The sequence below is a fragment of the Triticum urartu genome, chromosome 3A (assembly GCF_056163025.1).
Source record: "Triticum urartu cultivar PI428250 chromosome 3A, HENAU_Tu73, whole genome shotgun sequence".
NCBI lineage: Eukaryota > Viridiplantae > Streptophyta > Magnoliopsida > Poales > Poaceae > Triticum > Triticum urartu.
Window position 1 is genome coordinate 11,314,569 of NC_141875.1, and position 22,171 is coordinate 11,336,739.

Below are 22,171 nucleotides of genomic sequence, written 5' to 3' on the forward strand. Positions count from 1 at the left end.
CATAAAAAGTGGTCCTCCAATTCTCCCCTATGCAAATGATTTAGAAGACCGAAAAGTTGATGTCATCCATGATTCCCCCTTATTTTCAAACTTCAAAATATTTTGTAGCTCAAACCTTCGGTCCGATCAAAAAACCGTTTTCACGTAAAAAACACGTTGCGAAGAGAACATCGAAACTAGATCCTATGTTGATAGTTCCGACGACTTTTATTTCGGATCAAAAGTTACCAGTTCTGGGCTAAGTAATTTATCACACATGTGCTATATATGTTACCACTTTGTTTAAACAGATATTACCGAGGCATAAACCTTCTAACCTTCTTATCAGCTCGAGTTAAAGTTACCGCGGTGATTGTGCATGTGTTATCATGTATACGATGCATATAGTACCAAAAGAATTACACGAAAGTTGTCGGGGTATGTTATTAAACAACTCCCTCGCCAAAGTTATCAGAACAGAGACACATAAGTTATCATGTCTGAGATGTGTGAGTTATCATGTTATTCACACAAAAGTTAACGAGTGGATATTTCATCAACCCCTCCCCCATGCCAAAGTTATCAGGACTGAGGTACACAAGTTATCAGGTCTGTGATATGTGAGTTACCATGCTATTCACATAAAAGTTGTCAGGGGATATTTCATCACTCAACCCCCCCTCCCCCCCCCCCCCCACACACACCCCATGCCAAAGTTATCAGGACCGGGACACATAAATTATCAGGTGTGCGACGTGTGAGTTACCATGCCATTCACACAAAAGTTCACGGTGGTATATTTCATCAAACCCCGTGCCCCCCCCCCCCACCGGCGGCAAAGTTACCAGGACCGGGGTACAAAAGTTATCAGGTTTGCGACAAGTGAGTTACCGTGCTATTAACATTAAAGTTGTCGTGGGTACATTTTATCACCCCCTCGTCAAAGTTATCAGCACCGAGGCACATAAGTTGTCGCCGCCCTTTGCCTTGGCGGTGCCACCCCCACTTGGTGTTCAAAATTGCCGCGATTTTAGTACCTAAGTTATCATGTCTGCAGTGTGTCTATTACCATCCTACTTATACATAAGTTATTAGGGATGCGCATTCAACAGATATTTTCCGCAAGTAAAAACTTTCGCAGTTTTTGTATCTAAGTTACCATGTCCATGGTACGTATGTTCCAATGCCATTTTACACAAAAGTTATCGGCGGTATGTTTTCCAACAACTCCCGCCTCTCATTGAAAACTTACTGCGGTGTTTGTACCTAAATTATCAGGTTTGTAGTGTGTCTATTATCACCCTTTTACACAGAAGTTATCGGGGTATGTGTATTCAACAACTTTTTACCCAGGAAAACGTTATCGTAATGTTTGTACCTAAGTTATCAGGTTTGCGGTACGTACATAGGTTATTAGCTCCGGTGTGCACAAAAATTATGATGCAATTTGCACAAAAGTTATTGGGGTGGGGGGCAATAAGTTGTCGATGGGTTGTACACATGTTATCTGCTACGGTGTGCATAAATTATCATGTTATTTGTACAGAAGTTATCGAGAGGTGGGGGTATAGACAGCTTATACAATGGACTGTCTTTCTAGCTGTCTATAACATTTGAAATGGGAAAAACTCCACAAATTCAGCTACTAATTATTCCAAATGCAGAACAATAAAGCAAGTAATTTGCAGAGACTCCTGCCACCATGCATAGTGCTGGCTTCATTTCACGTGGCATCCACCAAGAGAAAAATTTGCATAATTAATTAAGAGAGGAAAATGTAGAGAGAGACGAAGCAAAGAATGGATCAATCCCAATTCCTAGAAGTCGCATGCATCACAGGATGAGCTGACAGTGATTTGCACATCTTTTGTGGCCTCGCCTTGGTGGTTATTGACCACTGTCCTCAAACGATCACAATCACAAGGTTTTCCAGGATTTTGGAATCATGAAAGAGGTGGCAAGTCACGTACTCGCGTGCAGGTAGTCGGCTGGATCATGTATAGTGCTATATTTATGTCTTCTTCCTTGTAGACAAAGTCTCACGCAGCCATCAGGTTGTGCAGTTTTCTTTTCTCTTTCCGACGAGTGTTTCTACCACCTGCGATGCCCATTGATGGTAGTAAAGTACAGACCTACAACTTTGAACCGTATGCACTACATGTACCTAGTATTTGCACAAAAAATTAGGTATGGCAGCAGCCAAACCATGCGACTACATCAGCTTCAAGTAGCAGCTCGTCGGGCAACACACATGGTTTCTTACTCGCCACTGACGACAAGAGGATTGGGGTGCTAGATTCTTACAAAGAGGAAAAATCAGACCTGCGGTTGCACGCGTCCTCGGCGTGATGCAACTGACGCTGCGGCGGCACTCCAGGACTAGGGGAGGCCGGCGGGCGCGAACCCGGCGGCGCAGGGGTTCAGGGTGTCGGGGAATGGCCAGATCCGGACGTGGACGAGGGGGCGCTTCTGCTGGTGCTGCTCGCCGGCGGTGGGCGCACCGAGCGCGGCGGGAGATGGGGCGTGCGGCGAGCGGGAGGATGACGACGCCACCATGGAGCAGTTGTCGCACAGGCGGGGAGGCCAGCGAAACGTTATCTTTGACTAGGCGGTGGCAAAACAATTGTAATATCAGTGAACTCTACTTTTGGAGCACGATGGTCGTACGATTTATAATGGACGGCATCCAGCGCGTGCGGATTTGTTACTAAAATCCTGCCGGCAGGAATTTAGCTTTCTCATTTGGAATTTGCTATACCGATTTTTAATTATTATTTTTAGACTAGAATTTGCTGCTGGTAGCACTCAAATAATCCCACAAATAAATACGAAATGACAATAGAACTCCCCATGGATGTGAACATATTGATTCTGTAGTGTATATGTTGTTATATTCTTTGTGTAATCTTGGTCAAAAATTACAAGATTGACTTAGAACAAATGGCACAAGACTCTGAGATGGAGGGTTGTGATGAGCAAATGGCATGCTCCCACAACGGTGATGGCGGACCGCCAACATTTGAGGCGACGATGGTGGCAACAATATGCTCTGGCGACAGTGGCAGTGGATTTCAAGCTTTTCCATCATTGTTAGTCGAGGCATTAAGGAGTTGGAGGAAAACCGCTAGCAAGTTTTTGTTGTATTGTTTTGCCAAGGCTTGCTTTTCCAGCACCATGAGCTGATGGAACTCATGGAACAGCAATGAAACCGGAATTAAGTTTTAAGGCATGTTTGCTTGGCATTCTAAGGGTTCTTGTTTCCCCTAATGCTTTGTTTGTATGCCCGCATTGGAAAGCTCCGCATTGAGTTGGATTAGAATTTCAATTCGGTGAGAACACTGAAAAAGCACAAATACGAATTCGCTTGCTTGCTTGTTCACTGAATTGACCATCGAAATGGCCACGAGGTTTCAACACCAAATCTTGTTTGGATGAGAACTTTGGAATTGCATAGCCACGTTACCATGAAGATTATACCTTGTGTTTCACATGACTGAAAAAGGAAATCTGCTCACATGTGACTATAATTAAATGAATATACAGCAGTAAAGATAACAAATATTCTAGAAATGAATCACAACAACACAAAATGGTTACACAACAATATTTGCAAACAATATTTCAGCCTCAAATATTCGTAGGTACAACAAATATATATATGATAGTCTCGCTCAACACATGTATCTATGATACTCCCTTCAGTGTCAAAAAACGTCTTATCTTTTGATACGGAGAGAGTGGTTCATAGGTATTTCAAACAATTCAATTCTGGTGTCGGGGTTGATATTCCAAACGTGGGAGGAAGATTTACTGCTGCTTGTTGGCTGGTTCGTGCGGCCAACGGTGACCCATGCATGCACGCCAAGAGAGAGCAAGCTAAAGTGCCGTCATGGCATCTATAATCAACAGTAAGTATTCATATTAGTAACCGGATCGATGCATGATGGTAATTAAGCAGGTGCTAGTTTGTGTGCAGTAATCTTCTTCAGGCTGGCCATAGTGGGGGTAACATAACTAGTACTTGGGACTCGCAAACATGCTTAGCGTAGCAGGAAATTAAAGAAGAGAGAGAGGGTCATAGTAACATAGGTAGATACCGTAACATAAGAAATGTTATGCCACTATATGTCATGCATGGCAATAAATAAGACCATTTATGATACTACTTTATGATACTATGCACTATGGATATAGTATCATACACTAATATCATATGCATGATACTAGTATATTGTATGTTACTCCCCACTATGACCAGCCTTCATGCTGGCTCTGGCTCTGGCTCCGGCTCTCGGTACGACTAGTCCGCACGCACTCCCGCAAACTTAGTTAAAGTACGTAGGGCTACACACGTGGTGTTTGAAATGGTCAAAGGCTAGTCGTTGTTGCTTCATTCTACTGACGACAACAACTTTTCATGCACATACTCATGGGTTTCGACCGGCGGCGGACTCCTCCAGCAACGGCGAGGGAGAGGGCTAGCGGTGGAGAACCCGGTCGAGGACGTAACCGGCAGATGGTTAGTGCCGTAGGTGTTGCTAGCTCCAACAAAAGCTAGCTTGATGAAAAAGAAAAGAGACTTGCTCATTCCTAGTTGCATGCTTGTGAAACTTGGAATCTCCCATCCCATCCATACGTGCAAGCTATCTGCCGCCGCCGCCATGCACGCATCCCGAATCTCCCGTGCTCCTCTCATCGAGTCGTTGTGATCTCGAGGTAGCCTTCATTTTCTTCCTCAGAAGGAGAGGAGCTCGATCGAGTGGCTTTGCTTGCACCATTGGAAGACTCGCCTCCTTGCTTTGCTCCTCCCGTCGAGTCTTCTCCATCCAAACGAAACCCTACGCCGCCGTCCAAACCAAGCAACAAATATTCTCCTCCGGCCGCCCCCCTCGTCCATGGACCATTTGCCAAATCCTATATACACGAATCACTGTCACAACCCACAAATTAATAAGGAAGCTCACGACGCAAGAGATCGTTCGTTCCTTCGCCAAGAAACCAACCACGGTCCACCAAAGCCAGCCAAGAAGAAGAAACCACCACACGTACGTAGCTAGCTAATGGCGACGGAGGCCGCCAAGGAGGAGATGGTGTTCTTCGACGTGGAGACGGCGGCGGCGCCGTCCCCCTCCGACTCGTCCGGTCAGTGGTGGCTGCTGGAGTTCGGGGCCATCCTCGTTTGCCCGCGCCGCCTCGTCGAGCTCGCCAGCTACTCCACCCTCATCCGCCCGGGGGACCCCTCCGCCGTCTCCAGGCGCTTCTCGGGCGACCCATCCCTCTCCGCCGCGTTCCGCGCCGCGCCGCCCTTCGCCGACGTGGCCGACGACATCTTCGCGCTCCTCGACGGCCGCGTCTGGGCGGGCCACAACATCCGGCGCTTCGACTGCCACCGCGTCCGCGAGGCCTTCGCGGCGGCCGGCCGCGCCGCGCCGGAGCCCGTGGCCGTCGTCGACTCCCTCAGCGTGCTCGCACAGGGGTTCGGACGCCGCGCCGGGGACCTCAAGATGGCCACCCTGGCGGCCTACTTCGGGATCGGGAAGCAGACGCACCGCAGCCTCGACGACGTGCGCATGAACCTCGAGGTGCTCAAGCACTGCGCCGCCGTGCTCATGCTCGAGTCCAACCTCCCCGCCGGCGTGCTCCCCGGCGCCGACGACGGCGCCGTCACCAGGCGCAGGGCCGCGACGTCTTCTACCACGACGGCGCCCGCGACTCCTCCTCGTCCTCCTCCTGCCGCCGCGGTTCTGAAGGTGAACGGGAGGTCGTCGTGCAAGAGGGACAGCACGGGGAAGGTGGTGGCGGCAGCGAGGGGAGCGGCGACGGCCACGACTAGCGGTGGTGCTCGGAGAGTGCGACGGCCGATGACGACGCCGCCGTTCAGCATGGTCCTTAGGCACTCCAGGGCCATCGTGAGATGATCCGTCGACTAATTGCTTCCATACAAATTTGCATTCATTAATTTGTAGATGGAAATGGAAATGTACAAATAACCATTCTAGCTAGCTAGCTAGCTAGGTAGCCGTGTTCATATTTACCCAAGGTCTAATTAGATATATGTACGTTGTTAACCACCTTCTCGTTGTTGTAAAAACGCAACGCACATTTCATTCATTTGTGTAATTGTATAAATGGCCCGTAAGTCTCAGCTGGAGCATTGTAACCCATAGTTGTACCCACCTCTATTGTAAATCTGTACAAAATATAAGAAAATGCATTCATTTATTGTAAAGCTGTACAAAAAATAAGAAAGATAAGAAAATGTAAACGGCAATTAGTATAGTCTAATTACACCAAGTAAAGAGGGGCAAATGACCAAATCTTCCGACTGTGTTTACGCTAACCCATTAGCGAAACGTCAATCGACTGACATTAGTTAATGGGTCATTCGATTTTGACATGGCCGGAGAAATTCGCCGAAGGAAGTCCGGAGGGGAAGAAGGAGAAGGAAGGAGCTCGTTGGCAGGCTGCCCCACCATCTATCTTAGAGAAGAGGGTGGGGGTGGAAGAGCGGCGGGCGAGGGAGGGGTGGAGGAGGGGGGGGGGGGGGGCGGCAGGACGACGGTGGTGCACTTTGCCGGAGAAAAACTCAAATGTAAGGCGGGGCTAGAGGGATGGCCGGGGGCGGTAGTTAGACCGGCGGTGGGAGGCGGTTCCGAGGAGGACGGGGCTGCGAGGGAGCGCCGCCAGCCGCTGATGGTGATCGCAAGCGATTCGGCTGGCGGTGGAGAGGGAGAAAAGCTAGAGGAAGAAGAAAGGCCAGGTGTTGTTGGATGTGTATGGCGTTCAAAAATGGTCGACTGACCCAAATTCAAAAACCAGGCCATTCCCTTATACAAAATCAAAAGAAGAACACCTAACGTCCGAATATCTATTTCTGAGCCCCTATTTACTGCACAGTGCGCATCCGCACTCTGCAGTCCCCCAAACCCAAACCCTCCACCGTTCCGCCTGCTCTGCGCGGTGGCCATGGCGGCGGCTTCGGCGGCTCACCCTAGCGGAGCCAAGAAGACGATATCTCCCGGTGTCGACCGGATCAGCCTCCTACCCGACGAGATCCTCGGCGCCGTCATCTCCTTCCTCCCCACCGATGCCGCTGCCGCCGCGCGCACCGGCGCCCTCTCCCGCCGCTGGCGCCACCTCTGGCGCTCCTCGCCCCTCGACCTCGACGACCGCCACATCCCCGGCCCCAGGGACTGCCCCGACCGCGCCGGGGCCGTCTCCAAGATCCTCTCGGAGCACCAGGGCCCGGTGCGCCGCCTCCGCATCGAGAGCATCGGCGACCCCGACCTCGGCGCGTGGCTGCGGTCCCCGGCCCTCGACAAGCTCCAGGAGATCGACATCGATGCGCCCAGGTACTCCGATCCGCTGCCGCTGACCACGCTCCGCTTCGCGCCGGGCCTCCGCGTGGCCAGGTTCGTCAGCTGCTCGTTGCCCGGCGCGCTGGACGTCGTGGATGCGCCGGCGTTTAGTTTCCCGCGGCTGAACCAGCTCGCCCTGGTCTCCATTTACATGCGGGAGCGCGCCCTCCATGGCCTGCTCGCCGGTTGCCCTGTCCTCGAGGGCCTGCTGCTTGAAGGTTGCGGCGGAATCGACCGCCTTCGGATCAACTCGCCGACACTTCGAAGCGTCGCCGTCTGTGATCGATACTACACCAAGGGGATAGTCGTGGAGAATGCCCCGCGGCTGGAAAGATTGATCGGAGCCGACTGGCCTTTCACCACGCCGTACATCACGGTAATCTCGGCACCGAAGCTGGAGATCTTGGGCTCATTGGTAGACGACTTCTCTAGATTCAGGCTACCGTCCACAGTTTCTCAGGTACTAGCACCGTAGCAGTGTCTGCCCGCCTATCTCAAAACTGACGTTCGTCGCCGCAGCATTACACTGATCTTTTATGTTGTTTCTCTTATCAGGAAATGGTTGCTGACAACTTGAAAATGCCGATGCGCAGTGTGAAGGCTTTACATCTCACATCTTGTGGCCCTAATCTCAATTCAGTCGTTGTCTTCCTCAAATTCTTTCCATGCTTGCAGAAGTTGTATATCACGGTGATTTTCTTCTTTGGTGCCTTTTTTAGCATTATTAATTTCTTTTCCACGTGGTCATGTAGTGCCCTGTGAATACTTGTCGCACTTTGACATGTAAAAGTTTCTTAAATTCCGGCCTACTAGGTATTAACTTTGTAAATCGTTTTATACTCTTTTCAGACATCTCCGCAGTCGGCCATGGAAAATGCGTATCAGCTTGACCCACAAGATCCTATTGAATGCCTTGACCATCTCAGAGAAATAGTGTTGCAGTGCTACGTGGGCAAAGAAACAGATGTTAACTTTGCCAAGTTCTTTGTTCTGCATGCTAAAGCACTCGAGTTGATGAAATGTGGTGTCAATGATGTATGCACAGAGGAATGGAGAGCTGATCAGTACAGGCGTCTGCAGTTTGACTGTAGGGCTTCTCAGAATGCTCAGTTTGATTTTAGATCTGATTTTAACCGTAGAATTGCTATATGTTTCCATGATAATCAGACCCTGTCCATGGCTGATCCCTTTGAAAGCTCTTGCATGCTTTGTAGAAAAGGTTGGTCAGTTTGATGCTCCCATGGTAGATTTTCCCATCTTTTCTTTTGTGCAAACATGACAATATTTCTTTTATATATGTAATGCCTCTCAACTTCTTATTATGCACTTCTCTTATTCATCCTTGTGTTGAGTTGACAAGTTCAAACTGCAAATGTCATGAACACAAACACGTTATTGGTTTCTGCATTGTTGGAATTGCCATTATTGTCAATTATGAACGTGAACAACAATTTTTTTTAAATGGTGCGCTTGTGTTATTTATCGCCTTGGAGATGCTTGGCAAATGATTTGAGACGGAGCTCAAAAGCTGCACTTTGAAAATTGCACAACAGTTATGTGCTGGGGCCCTCTTTGGCCCCGAGTCTTGGCTATAGATTGTTCTTTAGGCACTTGTTGTGGACAATCAAGCGTTACAATATATGCCAGATCAAAATTTCAAACTAAACATCTCATACTTTCCTTTTATTTATTTGGGAACACTATTTTAATCATAATAATCAAATATGTCTTATACAGTACTCCCTCTGTTCCATTACATCCTACATTACTTTACAGAGGGGGTATATTATAACAAGACATCACATACAACTAGATAATGGTAAAGGACAGACAACACAATGAAGAGTCGGGGCATATAACTCAACGAATAAGCAGGGGGCATGATACCCTGATCATCTGATCTGCACATGGGCATATACAGTGGCACTAGGAGGAAATATCAGATGTAATTATCTATTTTGCCCTCCATATATTTAGTGTCGTCACACAAAATAGAATTTATGAGGAGACCAATGCAGCCGGCCTTCTGATTCTCTGGATAATTATCCTTTGACCTCTGCTAAATTGTAGGTGTGAGAGTTGCCCAGAAAAACTATGGGCTGATGCTGTAGGAAACTTTAGTCACACCTTTCTTGACTCGTATATTTGTGACCTGAAGTATAGCAGATAATAAGATCAACTTCCAAATTGTCATAAGGGCGGGAAAAATGAAACGATCAGCCAAAAAGTATCATAACTGAATGCATTTCTTGTTTATCTTCCTCTTATATCTTGGTGCAACTGTTGCTTTAGTTCAATATATCTGTTGTAAAGCCCAAAACTATTGCTTCCTCTAACCAAACACTTGTGGTATACAAGCTGATGTAGCATATTATTTTAGTATTTTACTACTCATTTCGGCCAATGCCACCTGTATGTGTGCATGGCCCGGATTTTATCAAAAAGTACCAGAGTTGGACTTCGTAGTTTGCTAACATGGTGCACACTATCATTGACAGTCATTCTGGCCTTGAGATCTCCCAAGAAAACCAACCCAACCTATTGACATGTTGCAGACGAGTTTTTGGGAACACAAGTAGAAGCATGTTGCTTTTACTCTCTACAATCACTAAACTTGCACGAAACAATGTAGACCACAGCTAAACAAAGTAATAGTCGATAGTACATGGACTAGCAGCATCAGTGCGCCGACTAAACTTTTCCAGACGTCCAGTTTTCATGAATATTGCCCAAAACTATCATCTTTGTGATCCTAATGATCAGCAGCAGGACTACATGTTCGAGTTTTGTTATAAAATCATTTCAACTTCGCAGATGTCACTCAACTCATCTAGTCTCTCTGCTGGGTAGATTTCATGAGTTGTGGTTAAGTTTCTGGAAATTTGCACAGGCCTCAGAATCTACCTTTAGGTTACCGATGTCTGCGATATCGGCTACATGAGTGCCTCCACAAGGACAGCCAGGATAGTCACCAAATTTCACAATGCGGGGAGTGCTACCCTGTAATAAAAACATTAGGCGGTCATGGAAGGGTTCGAGTTAGAGAAACACAAAAACTGCAAGGTGGCATTTTCTAATCAACTCTATCAATAAAGCAGGATTGATGTTTTTTAAACGGCATAGAAATTAGGACAAATATTGCACATTTTAGCTACTCCCGAAAATGGTTGTTTTCTTGATTTGTTTCATAATCAGTAGAATTATAACACTCTGCATATGTAATATGAAAAATTCACACTGAATTTTTTTCCTAGTATCAAACAGATGCATCTTAATAAACAGCTCCCTCTGCTCCCCTAATAATTACCGGTTTGCACCTAAGGAAAGTCAAACATTCGGAACTTCCACAACCAGTATCTTTCTAACTATTTGAACTGGATAAATGAAAATCACGTGCACAAATCTGTTAAAGAGTACTTTCACAACATAGAGTTTTTGTGAGATTTCATAAATGGATTCCAATAGAAATCAGATGTCAAAGTTACATTTTAGATGTCACGTCGATGTCCAAAACAACTACTATGGAACTGAGGGAGTATTTCTGTAATTTTTGAAAGGGAATTACAATGGGATATTATACATGAGAAGTTATCAAAATATACATGGCGTTGGGTGAGTGTGCATTTCATACAAGACAAATCCGTCTAAAAGGGCACCTCCATGGAAGTAACATAACTAACCTCTGAAATGTAGCTAGGCAGAGCACCTCCACATAATTTAGCGGCCTCATCATAAGAGAAAACAGAGACTAAGACCTGCACCAATGGTAAATAATTAAGCACAGCAAATTATGAAACCCTATCGCTAAGGTTTCTTGGGTTATTTATACCTTGGCTCCTTTAGAAATCAGTTCATTTGCCTCCTTTTCTAACTCAAGTTTCTTATCCTGCAATTTATCCGCTGGAACAACTCCTTTATACTCAACAAAAGGCCTGCAACGAACAAAAGCCACAATGTACTAAATAATCCAAGTGGAACCAAAATAAACAGTAGTGAAAACTAGCATGAGCTGTAGTGCTTATACCAAGTAAAGAAAACCTACATGAAAACTAGACACAGAGTCAATCGATCAGCGTTACGGATAACAAGAGAATGAAGAATCGGAAAATAGGTAGTCCTGTATATGGTCATACCCATCAGCAAAATGATATCCTTTCCCAGGTTCCAGCTTAAGGCCAAGGTTGGTCATGCAATTGTCCAGCAAATGTCCTGCAGAGTGAAGCCTGAAGCATCGCAGGTTCAGCACAACTGACAGTCACAAAATATGCAGAGAAAGACAAGCACATAACGAAAAATGGTGCTGAATTCGATTCGTGGCTGCCGCAACGTTCCTCCATGTCGGATTTGCTAGCACTGAACATCTCCATACCTGGAGTTGAGTTTGCGCCGTTCCGCGTCTATTTCCAAGCTGACGCTCTGCCCTTGGCTGAGCTCCTCTCCAGCAGCATCCTCGAATCTGCCATAGTGGAAGACCTACACGACAGCAGCAGAGCACAGCTGAGCCTCAAATCAAATGACAAGCACTCTTATAAATCTTTATCAGAAGCTCGTGGAGATCTGGGCGCTCACCACCCCATCCTTGACGCGCACGTCCTCGACGAGGAACCTGGCGCCGCCGGCCGCGGAGACGATGACGCCCGTGTCGGCCGGCTGCCCGCCGCCCTGCGGGTGGAAGACGGTGGCGTCCAGCACCACGGCTCGCCGGCCGCCCTCCTCCTGCGGGCGCCCGGAGCCTAGCCTAGTCAGGGTCCAGGGTTCTGAAACTCTGTAGAGGGGAGGGGGGAGAACCTGATGGAGGGAGAGGATGGTGGCGGGGGCGCGGAGGGCCCACATGTCATCAAAGTAGGCCAACCTCGTGGGCCCTGCCGGAGCCGCCATCCCCGCGGAGAAGCTGGTCGTCGCCGGCGGCGCGCGTGGTACTGACTGATCTACGGTGGCGCTGTTGCGCTGCCTCTGCCTGCACTGTAAAAAAAAAAAACTCGCCAGGTCAATCCGATTGCAGGGTCCAAGTAAAAAAGGTGTGTGCGTCTGATCTTCCAATCTCCAGCAGAGAATTTGGAATAAACCACCACCGACTGATGGTGAAACCTTGGAAGATTGGTGGTAAGAAGAAAGAAAAAGCACTGAAATTTCCAGGAAGCACAAATAGTAGTAGTACTTATCATCACGTCGTTGGAGCATTCTCGTCATCCGTGTAAGTACATAATAATCGTGTGCGGTAATTGAGTTGAAGAACATCGAAACATTTTAGCTGTTCAACCGCTAAACCGAACCCCTCATCATGAACCTCGCAAAGAAAGAAAAAGAAAAAGAACCCCTCATCATTTTTCTCCCACGGGCCTTAGCAGCGACAACGAGATTGCCTCGCGAAATATTGTGCAAGTTCATGGGCCGAAGCTGATGCATAGACTGTTTTTGCTTCTTTTTTTCATATAAGATTTGCTTTTTATCAAAATGATTCTGAACTGTTTGCTTTAATCACAAATCGTTTTCACCATTTTGTCTTCCGCGTCGACATCTCCAAGACTAAGGGCCTGTTCGGATTGACTCCGCTCCCGAACGCTACGACTCCGCGGAGGAGGAAGAGCGGAGCGGAGAAACCCGTAGTTCAATTTCGCAGAGTCGCCAAAACCGAACTCCGCGTGCCGCTCCCCGCAGAAATTACCGCTTCACTCGATCCTTTTCTCTCTCCCCCGTGCAGCGACTCCCCTGTCCTCCCCTGGCGATGGAGCCCTAGCGCTGCGCCACCGCCCGCCGCCGCGGCTCCCCGGCACCCCTCCGGCCCAATCCATGCCCCAGCGACCTCGCCATCTCCTCGCCCCCCCTCATCATCCAAGGCAGCTTTTCTGCACGGCAACAACTTTTCTTGATTCATATTCCTGAATAGTTCCACGTGTTGTTGATTCCTGGTTCTTGATTCCAGTAAGCAGTACTGTAGTACTACATGTCTATAATTCCTGCAAGGATTATGTGAGGAAATTGAGAGGAAGGGGATGAATTAGGGGAGTTGGTAGAGAAAGGGGATGAGCGACAGTGAGCATATAGACAGATAGAGTTTCCTTTTCTTCAGAGATAACAAATACACACTGCATGATTATCATGGATGTTGTAAACATATATGTATGTATTGCCTCTGTTTCTTTTATTTGCCTTGAGATGGAGGTAGTGAACTAGCTAGCTCGTTGATTCATATTGCTGATTAGTTCTAGGCGTTCTTGATTCCTGATTATTGATTCCAGTTAGTATTAGTTCTACATGTCAATAATCCCAGCAAGGATTAGTAGTCAAAGTAGTGTTAGGCCCTGATTTGGGTCTCACGGATTAATCATAGAAATAGTAGAGAATGGGGATGAGCAGAAGAGAAGAACAGAGAGAACATATTGCTGATTATTTGCCTTGATTGACATGGATGGAGTGAACTAGCTAGTGAACCCCTTCTCTGCCTATAACCTGTAACTATCATTTTAATTTTAGCGAGAGAATGTGATATGATATCTGCTCCGATGCTCATAAACTCTAGGTAGTGCAGTTGAGTCAATAGTACTTGTGTTTGAAATATTTTAGTATTGAGATTGCTTAAGAAATTATTATTTGTTTGTACTACAGTAGCTGTGCTGATTCTTTTTCACCATGGTATTTGCTGGTATGTAACTAGGAGCATGATTGATGATTGTTCATCGATATGTGTTAAATTGTAATGCTTGCAATTAATGTATAATTTTCTTGCAGAATGTTTTAGATAAACAATGACAAAATGTCTCAGTTTAGGAAGTGCAAATACTTGGGCCGCATGTTGTTGGACTATTCATTGGTACTGCTAAATATTAGATAACTTTACATACTAGAAACAGTGGGATATTGGCCCCACCTGTTACACTATTTTCTACCCCATACTAGAAGCAGAGTATACATATTTTTGGTTCTATTCAAGCAATCACCAGCTTTGCATAAAGATTTTCATGTGTTGAAAAATGTTTCTGGAGAACCTTCACTAGAACTAGATTGGTATCTACAAAATACATGTGTTTATGCAGCTTTTGTTCGTGTTTGTCATCTGAAAAAAAATTCCTAGCATTTGTTTATGTAGCTGAAATCCTGTAATTTCAGCGAACTCATGCTGAAGTGTTCTTGTGTGCCAAAATTCATTATGTGTCAAATTTTGCACAAAGAAATTATGTGCGAAATTTGCAAATTTCAGTATTATTGTCAATAAACTCAGCATATTTGTGCAATTTTGTGAACTATGTTGAATCCTTGCCACAACAAGTGAACACACTCACGTATTGAGCAGTGTGAAAACAAGCTCATGTATTGTGGGGAGCCAGTAACCTAGGAGCTGGAGTTAGTTGCCGAACAGGTTGTCTGCTCCTGATTTGTAGTGGGGAGCCAGCAACCTAGGAGTTGGGAGTGGAGCTAAGGATTTGCCGGAGTGGAGTGGATACGAACAGACCCTAAATTCCATGTTGATTGGTTTTTTCAAACTTTTTCTTGGCCAAATCTTTGCTTCTAGCTGTAGTAGCCTGTGCTTCCAACGTGAACTAAATTGTGCCCCCCAGTGCAAATAGGATTGTGCTTCCCATGGGGGTGAAGCACATGCTTCTGTCAGACGTAAACCAAAAAAACCAATGAAATAGAAAAAGAACAGAGAAAACAAAAAAAAAACTGATGGTGCGCGGTGATTGGGGCTCCTGTGCTGATCGATAAGCAAAATTTTAAATCCATAAACAAATTTTTAATTCGTGAACATTAAATCCATTCACATTTTTAAATTCAGGAAACTTCTTTTGAAATCCGGGAATATTTTCTAAATTCTTGAATAATTCTAATTTTTCAAGCACGTTTTGAATTTTGGGCAACATTTGTTGAAATTCAGGAACATTTTAAAATTCGCGTGCATTTTTTTCAAATACATAAACATTTTTATTTTTATAATGTTTTTAAAAAATTGCGAACATTTATTTTTTGAAATATTTTAAATATTCTCTATATTCTTTTTGGTTTTTCTTTCCCCTTTGTTTTTCCTTCCTCACTTCCTCGGATGGGTTTGGTCATCCATTGACGGTTTCATGCTGAGTAGAATCTCTCGGGCATGTGGGTTTATTTGGATAGCGCGGGCGTGCACAAACTGATTTTCTGCATTGTGCGTTCGTAAAGGGGTGGCACCGAGCGGTCGGTTCACCGTTTTCTCCTTGCTCCCCGTCCGTCTCTTCGGGCAGCGGGTTCGCGGTGGAAGACCGATGTCGTGCTAGTGTTGAGGGAGAGCTAGAACACCAGGTGTTAGAGATCCAAAACGAGATGAGCCCCCGTTGTAGCTGGCTCTCTAGAAGTAGAGCTAACCTCAAGGTTGGGAGACGATTAGGTTGAGAGATTGGAGTCATTTTGGGGACAAACACTAGCGCAACCAGAATGATCTTGAGAGGCAGAGTCATGAGTAAATTGGGTTGTAGGGGGGGAGGCGGGGAGCGTGCATCTTCACCACCCCCTAGAGTCTAGTTTGATATACATACCGCCTGTTATCCGTATACAAAGCCAGAGCGAAAAGCTATGCAACTAGCGTAGTCGTCACATCCCATTCGTGTACATGATCGTATATGCTACTCCCTCCGTTTCGAATTACTTGTCTTAGATTTGTCTAGATACATATATCCGTATCTAGACAAATCTAAGACAAGTAATTCGGAACGGAGGGAGTATACAGTAAGCCGATGAACACCAAAACATTTACAGTAGCTACTGACAGACTAGACGGAGACATGGACGCTGTCTGATCTAAATTATGTTGAAACCGAAGTACCAGAAGGCGGGGCGCCGCCCTTGCCCGTCGACGCGCTTGCAGCGGCACCAGAAGGCGGTGCCGCCGCCCTTGCCCTGCGCCACGGCGATCTCCTCGTCCACGTAGAACCACAGGAAGAAGGGGTCCTTGGTGCTCGGCTCCCTGCCCACGTCGCCGCCGCCGAGTGGGATCTCCAGGGAGGGCAGAAGCCCGAGCTTGAGGCGCACACGTTCGAAGACGAAGGCCAGGATCTTCTTCTTCCACGACAGCCGCCCCTCGAAGCTCAGGCTCCCCGCCCGCCCCAGGTACACCCCGTTCTCGATCCTCTGCCCCTGCTCACAACCAAAAATGGTTTTCTTCAAAGTTTCAGTTGCAGAGATAAACTGGCTGTTGTCATCGTTGCTCATCTATTGCCATGGCTGAAATGCGATAGAGGAGCTCACCGCGGCGTCGAAGCGCTGGACGGCGGTCACCGGGAAGTAGCTGCCTGTGCCGAGCTTACTACCCTGCGAGACATTCAGTTCAGAGGAACCGATTGATTAGTTAACCTGACCACCAGATGCAAACCCCTAATAAGTCTGACCAAATTGCGGTATTTTGGTTGAAATTCAGGTGTTTGCTCACCTGGGCGGTGAAGATGAGCTTCCATGTCCTGCCGGGGGACTCGGTCCCGCCGAGCGTCTCGAAGAAGGCGGAGGTGTCGAGCTTGGCCTTCTTGATCTTGGCCAGCGCCGCCAGCACCTCGTCGGCCGGCACCTTCCTCGTCTTGGCCGCCTCCTTGAGCACCTTCACGCTCTCCGCCACGGCCTACGCTAAACCAGAGCCAAGAAACAATCTTATTCTTGTCAGAGCATGGGTAAAATCTAAAATGTCAGCGAAATTGGGGGCGTGCCGATGCTCGCTGCTCACCGATAGGGCCGAGGAGTCGTCCAACCGCGGGGTGGACGGCGAGGAGGGCTCCTTCTCCACCTCCGGCGACGCGGCGGATGACGAGGCGGCGAGGGAGACCGAGACGCCGTGGTGACGGCGGCTGGAGCGGAGGTCGAGCTGTGACGGGCGCCGGGGTGCAGGCGGCGAGAAGGCTGGGGCGAGCGTGGAAGGGTGCAGCAAGGAGGCGGACGAGGCCATCTTCTTCCTCTCGCTCGGGCGGTCGGGTTGCTCTGTTCTCCGACGAGGTGCCGAGATGGTAACCACGAGTTCGGAGTCTCTGGCTCTGTGGCTGTGAAGGAACGAGACGAGGGCTCTGCCTGTGAGTGTGACCGTGTGAGTGAGGAGTGGACACTTGTGGCGCACACGTCGACGGTAGACAAGCACGAGCTTAAGGCCACCGTAATTCCTCGACTTTAACTCTCTCTTTTTTCCCAAAGAAGCCTAACTGGCATATAAAAATCATGACATATACACAAGGGTAAAATTATAATCTAAGCCTTGGGGTTGTTCAAGTCTTCTTCCTCGTACATCTGTCGACGACGTGTCACGAGCAAAGCTTGGTGCCGCCTCCTAAGCCTTCTTTTTGGCGGAGCAAACTTTTATACACATGGGAGCTTGTAGAAGCAGCATCCAGAAAGTCGCCGATTCAGACCATGAGACACCGGCAGCCGCGATTGAGATAATTCTATCGTATTCATCGCAATGTGGGACCCACTTGTATTAGCTAAGTGCCCGTGATGTAATCATGATTTTTTTATGAAACAATTGTTTTGAGTAGTTGTTGTTGTGTCTCCTTAACAACCATCTCCTTGCAAGAATGCAAAAGACCACATCTTTTCTCCTCCATTATCTTCATTCATCCTTGCTCTGGCATTGTTGTCGCCTCAAAACTTTTTCATCTCGCCTTACCATCGCTTGGGAACATTTCTAAAAATTAAACAAACAAATGAAATTGTTCTGATCTATCATAATAGATATTGGCTTGACCATTTAGGCAATGCAATACAGTCATAAACTTTGTGATTTGCCATAGAACAGATAAATCATACTCTAATTCTTCCATGGATCCTTTGTCATTGTATTTGAGGTATACCTAAGTGAAAGTTCACTGAAACAATATTTAGGGAGTAGAGAAGATTGCAAGTCATTTACATTACAATATTTCTTTCACCCCAGATAATCAAGCATTTTCCTTGTGTACTTGAAATCAATGCATAAAAGCATAAGTCATTAGCATGTGATTAAATAGCTCAATTCTATGGAACGACTGGTAATTCCAAATTTTATGTTCCGAAAGGAAATTCTAGAATTATAGTTGGCAAACCACATAGATACAACAACAGTTACAAGAACGTTGGATTCTGGAGCCTTGTGCAACATATCTTGGAAAAAAGTTAAGTCCACATATGGCGCCCCTTAATTATGTGGTAAACATCATGTCATCTCTAAACCTCTCGACTTTTATTTTCCTGTGTGCACAGGCACGAAAGTCCAAAAACACACCTTTTCAAATCAGCTATATCAAATGGTAAATAAACCAGGTATACTAAATAAGGGTTGCCCTCCACAATCATTTAGTATAATATGTACATAAGAAATATTTCGCCCTTACTAATAATGCACTGCCCCAAATACAACTCAACTGAAATAGAAAACGTTCTGTACAAAAAATATCACAGAACGCACCCGGTAATTCTACGAAGTTGTTTGGATGGGTGTTGCATAAACGTTACCGGAATCAACTTCCTCAACCTCACAGGAAGAAAAGGCAACTTCCTGTCATCTCCTTCCATTAGTTCATTGTACCATGTAAATCGGCGAGTCGGATGGTTTGACAAGATTCTTCATCTAAGATCTAAAGAACAAAAAAAACTAAGATGAATTCCACAAATCAAGGGTCTTGTGATTGGTTCGGATACAAAAGCCTGGTGCAACAGTACATCAGCAAAAAGTGTGTGACATAGATAGAGATGCAACATACATAAATGAGTATAAGATATAGATAGAGATGGCTATAATATTTTGATACAATGAAATTGTTGAAGTTAATTTTACAAAAGAACAAGGCGGGTTATGGGAGTGTGTGACCTGAATTATTGATTTGTCCGCACAAATAAAGAATTGGATCTGCCGGAGTTCGGCATTTGCCGTCGTGTCACGGCCAAAAACCATTTTTAGGGGAATCTGTTTACGGTAACTGTGAAAACACCTTACATGTCAACTTACCCTAAGTTTTACGCACAACCCATAAAACTACTTTTACATGGAGTTTTTTTTACGGAGCTCCTGGATACTAAATTTATATGAGGATTGCCGTTTTGGCTCTGGGATGCATATGATCTCAGATGAATAGTAAATTCAAATAAATACTCCCTCCGTCCCAAAATAAATGTCTCAACTTTGTATTAATTTTAGTACAAAGTTGTACTAAGGTTAAGACACTTATTTTAGGACGCAGGGAGTAGTAAGTAAAATTTAAAAATTCTGATTTTTGTGTGCAGATGTTCTTGTTAGTGTAACAAGCGTGATTGACAATATTCGTGCTAAATGGGATAGTAATGTTTCATTGATGAGACGAATAAAATTAAGTGTAACATTTGAAGGTAATATTTGGCGTTTGATTTGTTTTGTTTTCACAGGTCAAAATGCTTAAACTTTGCCCCTAAAATTTACATGTAGCATTTCAGTGTGACAATGGACCCATCTTTTTTTTTCCTATTCTTTTGGCATTTGCCAAAAAAACATTTTTGATGCGTAAGAACATATGCCCCCAAGAGTCGAATTGGATTTTGGATTTGTATGCGGCATCAATTCTTGTGAAATGTCAATGTATATTCTACAAAAGCTATTGATATAGCTTAGAATGTTTTTTTATAAAAGTAGCTTATGTATTATACATACAAAAAGTTCTATGGGGTCTTAGCACGACGATTTCCCAACTGTCTACTGCAACAAATTTTTTTCCGGCTCTAGCGAGGGAGAGGCAATAATGGTGGCGCACCTTCGGTTCGCTTATTTCTGTTGTTCGTTGTATTGTGAATAGATCGGAAGTTTTCCTGTCAAAAAATAGTCCTCCATTATACCAGAAATAAATAAATAAATAAATAAGCACAAGTAAGTACGTAGTATCATCTCATCGTTCGAATATTACGTCATCCGTCTACATAATTGTGTACAGTAACGCTCAAGAACATGAAAACAATGGCTACAGACTAGAGAAAGAAAGAGAGGGAGGGAGCCTCTGATGCTTCACGCGCTAACTGAACGGGACCTTGGTCGTCATGCCGGGACGCGCTTGCATCGGCACCAGAAGGCGGTGCCGCCGCCCTTGCCCTGCGCCACGGCGATCTCCTCGTCCACGTAGAACCACAAGAAGAAGGGGTCCTTAGTGCTCGGCTCCCTGCTCGTGTCGCCGCCGCCGAAGGGGATCTCCAGGGAGGGCAGCGGACCGACCTTGACGCGTATCCGCTCGAAGACAAAGGCCAGGATCTTCTTCTTCCACGACAGCCGCCCCTCGAAGGTCAGACTCCCCACCGGGCCCAGGTACACGCCGTTCTCGATCCTCTGGCCCTGCGGAAGAAGATGGCTTCAGAGTTTCAGTTACAGAAAGACCATCATCAAGATTCAGAGTTTCAGTTTCAGTCACAGAAGTTCCATTTTTGTGAAGAATCGGATGCCATGGCTGAGATGCGAGAGAAGCATGAGGAGCTCACTCACCGCGGCGTCGAAGCGCTGGACGGCGGTCACCGGGAAGTAGCTGCCTTTCTCGAGCTTACTACCCTGCGAGACATTCAGAAGCGCTGGACCAATCAATCAACCGCCTAATGCAAAACTGGAAATCTGAGGCTGGAAAATGCCGAATTGTGCGCTTATTGCTCGCCTGGCCGGTGAAGATGAGCATCCACGTCCTGCCCGGCGACTCGGTCCCGCCGAGGGTCTCGAAGAAGGTGGAGGTGTCGAGCTTGGCCTTCTTGATCTTGGCCAGCGCCGCCAGCACCTCCGCGGCCGGCACCTTCCTCGTCTTGGCCGCGTCCTTGAGCACCTTCACGCTCTCCGCCACGGCCTGCGCTGAACCAGAACCAAGAAACCATCTTAAATGACAACCAGATTGGGGGCAGTTTTTGTCAGTGAGATGGGAGATGGTGGGGCCATGGCGATGCTCGCTGCTCACCGATAGGTCGGAGGGCTCGTCAGGAGGCGCAGGGGGCGACGAGGAGGGCTCCTTCTCGACGTCCGGCGACGCGGCGGCGGCGGCGGTCAGCGAGACGCCGCGGGGACGGCGAGGGCTCGAGCGGAGGCCGAGCTGCGGGCGACGCGGCAGGGGCGGCGAGGAGGCTGGAGCGAGTGTGGAAGGGTGGAGCAAGGAGGCGGACGAGGCCATCTTCTTCCTCTTGCTCGGGCAGGCAGGTTGCTCTGTTCTCCCGGCGAGGTGCCGAGATGGTAACCACGAGTTTGGACTTTGGAGTGTGTGGCTCTGTGGCTGTGGAGGAAAGAGGGCCGAGTGGACACTTGGGGTGGGCGCACACGTCGAGTTCAATGCATTGATAGAAAACCCACTACAAGCTATGGGGTCAAAACCTATTAACATCAAAATACCTTACCCAAATGAGATAATCTAATTTAAACCGACAAGAACTACACAACACACAGGCTAGCAACACTAATGAGAATGGAGAGACCAAAACGAATAATAGCCCATCAGACGCATGCACTTCCAATCTCTAGCAAGCACCGCTAATAGAAAAAAGGGTCAAATGTAAAGCACATTAGTGCCGGTTTGTAACAGAACCGGCACTAATGTGCTCAATAGTGCCGGTTCGTGGCGGAGGTAAATAGTACCGGTTCGTGGCGAACTTATAGTACCGGTTCATGCCACGAACCGGTACTAAAGAGGCTGCGGCAGCCTGCGGTCAGGCTATGGCCCCACCATCATCATTTAGTGCCGGTTCCACGAACCGGTACTAATGAGGTTATGACAAACTGTTTTTAGTCCCACTTCGCTCCCCTAACAAGGCTTTTACCATCTTAAATATGTTACTTCTCAAACTATCACAAGCACTTGGTCTTCATTGAACTCTATGTGTAGAATTTATGGCCGCAATATGAGTCTTCACCGGTTTATAAATCGTTG

General features: G+C 46.7%; 5 protein-coding genes across 6 annotated transcripts; 2 read left to right on the plus strand and 3 right to left on the minus strand.

Annotated features, from left to right (window-relative positions):
- Positions 1-4,644: 4,644 nt before the first annotated feature.
- Positions 4,645-6,186, plus strand: LOC125547591 (protein NEN4-like). Its single transcript, XM_048711412.2, has one exon. It carries the CDS (start codon positions 5,040-5,042, stop codon positions 5,895-5,897), a length of 858 nt encoding a protein of 285 aa, XP_048567369.1. The 5' UTR covers positions 4,645-5,039; the 3' UTR covers positions 5,898-6,186.
- A 623-nt stretch (positions 6,187-6,809) lies between these two features.
- LOC125547592 (F-box protein At5g03100-like) lies at positions 6,810-8,744 on the plus strand. The gene is made up of 3 exons (XM_048711413.2): positions 6,810-7,797; positions 7,893-8,027; positions 8,187-8,744. The coding sequence occupies exons 1-3, from the start codon at positions 6,946-6,948 to the stop codon at positions 8,568-8,570; spliced, it is 1,371 nt and encodes a 456-aa protein (XP_048567370.1). The 5' UTR covers positions 6,810-6,945; the 3' UTR covers positions 8,571-8,744.
- A 247-nt stretch (positions 8,745-8,991) lies between these two features.
- On the minus strand, positions 8,992-12,438 carry LOC125542355 (threonyl and alanyl tRNA synthetase second additional domain-containing protein). 2 transcript variants are annotated; one of them, XM_048705361.2, is made up of 8 exons: positions 12,126-12,432; positions 11,907-12,053; positions 11,707-11,810; positions 11,471-11,560; positions 11,167-11,269; positions 11,018-11,092; positions 10,242-10,337; positions 8,992-9,489 (listed from the first exon to the last, which is right to left on the minus strand). In XM_048705361.2, exons 1-8 carry the CDS (start codon positions 12,213-12,215, stop codon positions 9,430-9,432), a joined length of 765 nt encoding a protein of 254 aa, XP_048561318.1. In that variant the 5' UTR covers positions 12,216-12,432; the 3' UTR covers positions 8,992-9,429. The 2 variants fall into 2 exon arrangements, with proteins under 2 accessions (XP_048561318.1, XP_087402065.1); XM_087545939.1 differs by having other exon boundaries at positions 11,907-12,438.
- A 3,442-nt stretch (positions 12,439-15,880) lies between these two features.
- Positions 15,881-17,368, minus strand: LOC125542356 (uncharacterized). Its single transcript, XM_048705362.2, has 4 exons — positions 17,020-17,368; positions 16,735-16,917; positions 16,554-16,616; positions 15,881-16,442 (listed from the first exon to the last, which is right to left on the minus strand). Exons 1-4 carry the CDS (start codon positions 17,236-17,238, stop codon positions 16,107-16,109), a joined length of 801 nt encoding a protein of 266 aa, XP_048561319.1. The 5' UTR covers positions 17,239-17,368; the 3' UTR covers positions 15,881-16,106.
- Positions 17,369-20,159: 2,791 nt separating this feature from the next.
- LOC125542357 (uncharacterized) lies at positions 20,160-21,547 on the minus strand. Its single transcript, XM_048705363.2, has 4 exons — positions 21,212-21,547; positions 20,921-21,103; positions 20,758-20,820; positions 20,160-20,610 (listed from the first exon to the last, which is right to left on the minus strand). The coding sequence occupies exons 1-4, from the start codon at positions 21,419-21,421 to the stop codon at positions 20,320-20,322; spliced, it is 747 nt and encodes a 248-aa protein (XP_048561320.1). The 5' UTR covers positions 21,422-21,547; the 3' UTR covers positions 20,160-20,319.
- Positions 21,548-22,171: the final 624 nt, after the last annotated feature.

Coding starts and splice junctions, on each gene's coding strand:
- LOC125547591 (XM_048711412.2), top strand. CDS start 5,040: ATGGCGACGGAGGCCGCCAAGGAGGAGATGGTGTTCTTCGACGTGGAG.
- LOC125547592 (XM_048711413.2), top strand. CDS start 6,946: ATGGCGGCGGCTTCGGCGGCTCACCCTAGCGGAGCCAAGAAGACGATA. Junction 7,798..7,892: donor TACCGTCCACAGTTTCTCAG/GTACTAGCACCG, acceptor TTCTCTTATCAG/GAAATGGTTGCTGACAACTT. Junction 8,028..8,186: donor TGCAGAAGTTGTATATCACG/GTGATTTTCTTC, acceptor TACTCTTTTCAG/ACATCTCCGCAGTCGGCCAT.
- LOC125542355 (XM_087545939.1), bottom strand. CDS start 12,215: ATGGCGGCTCCGGCAGGGCCCACGAGGTTGGCCTACTTTGATGACATG. Junction 11,811..11,906: donor TGCGCGTCAAGGATGGGGTG/GTGAGCGCCCAG, acceptor GCTGTCGTGTAG/GTCTTCCACTATGGCAGATT. Junction 11,561..11,706: donor CGGCGCAAACTCAACTCCAG/GTATGGAGATGT, acceptor GCGATGCTTCAG/GCTTCACTCTGCAGGACATT.
- LOC125542356 (XM_048705362.2), bottom strand. CDS start 17,238: ATGGCCTCGTCCGCCTCCTTGCTGCACCCTTCCACGCTCGCCCCAGCC. Junction 16,918..17,019: donor ACGACTCCTCGGCCCTATCG/GTGAGCAGCGAG, acceptor GGTTTAGCGTAG/GCCGTGGCGGAGAGCGTGAA. Junction 16,617..16,734: donor AGCTCATCTTCACCGCCCAG/GTGAGCAAACAC, acceptor AATGTCTCGCAG/GGTAGTAAGCTCGGCACAGG.
- LOC125542357 (XM_048705363.2), bottom strand. CDS start 21,421: ATGGCCTCGTCCGCCTCCTTGCTCCACCCTTCCACACTCGCTCCAGCC. Junction 20,821..20,920: donor TGCTCATCTTCACCGGCCAG/GCGAGCAATAAG, acceptor AATGTCTCGCAG/GGTAGTAAGCTCGAGAAAGG. Junction 20,611..20,757: donor TCCAGCGCTTCGACGCCGCG/GTGAGTGAGCTC, acceptor CTTCTTCCGCAG/GGCCAGAGGATCGAGAACGG.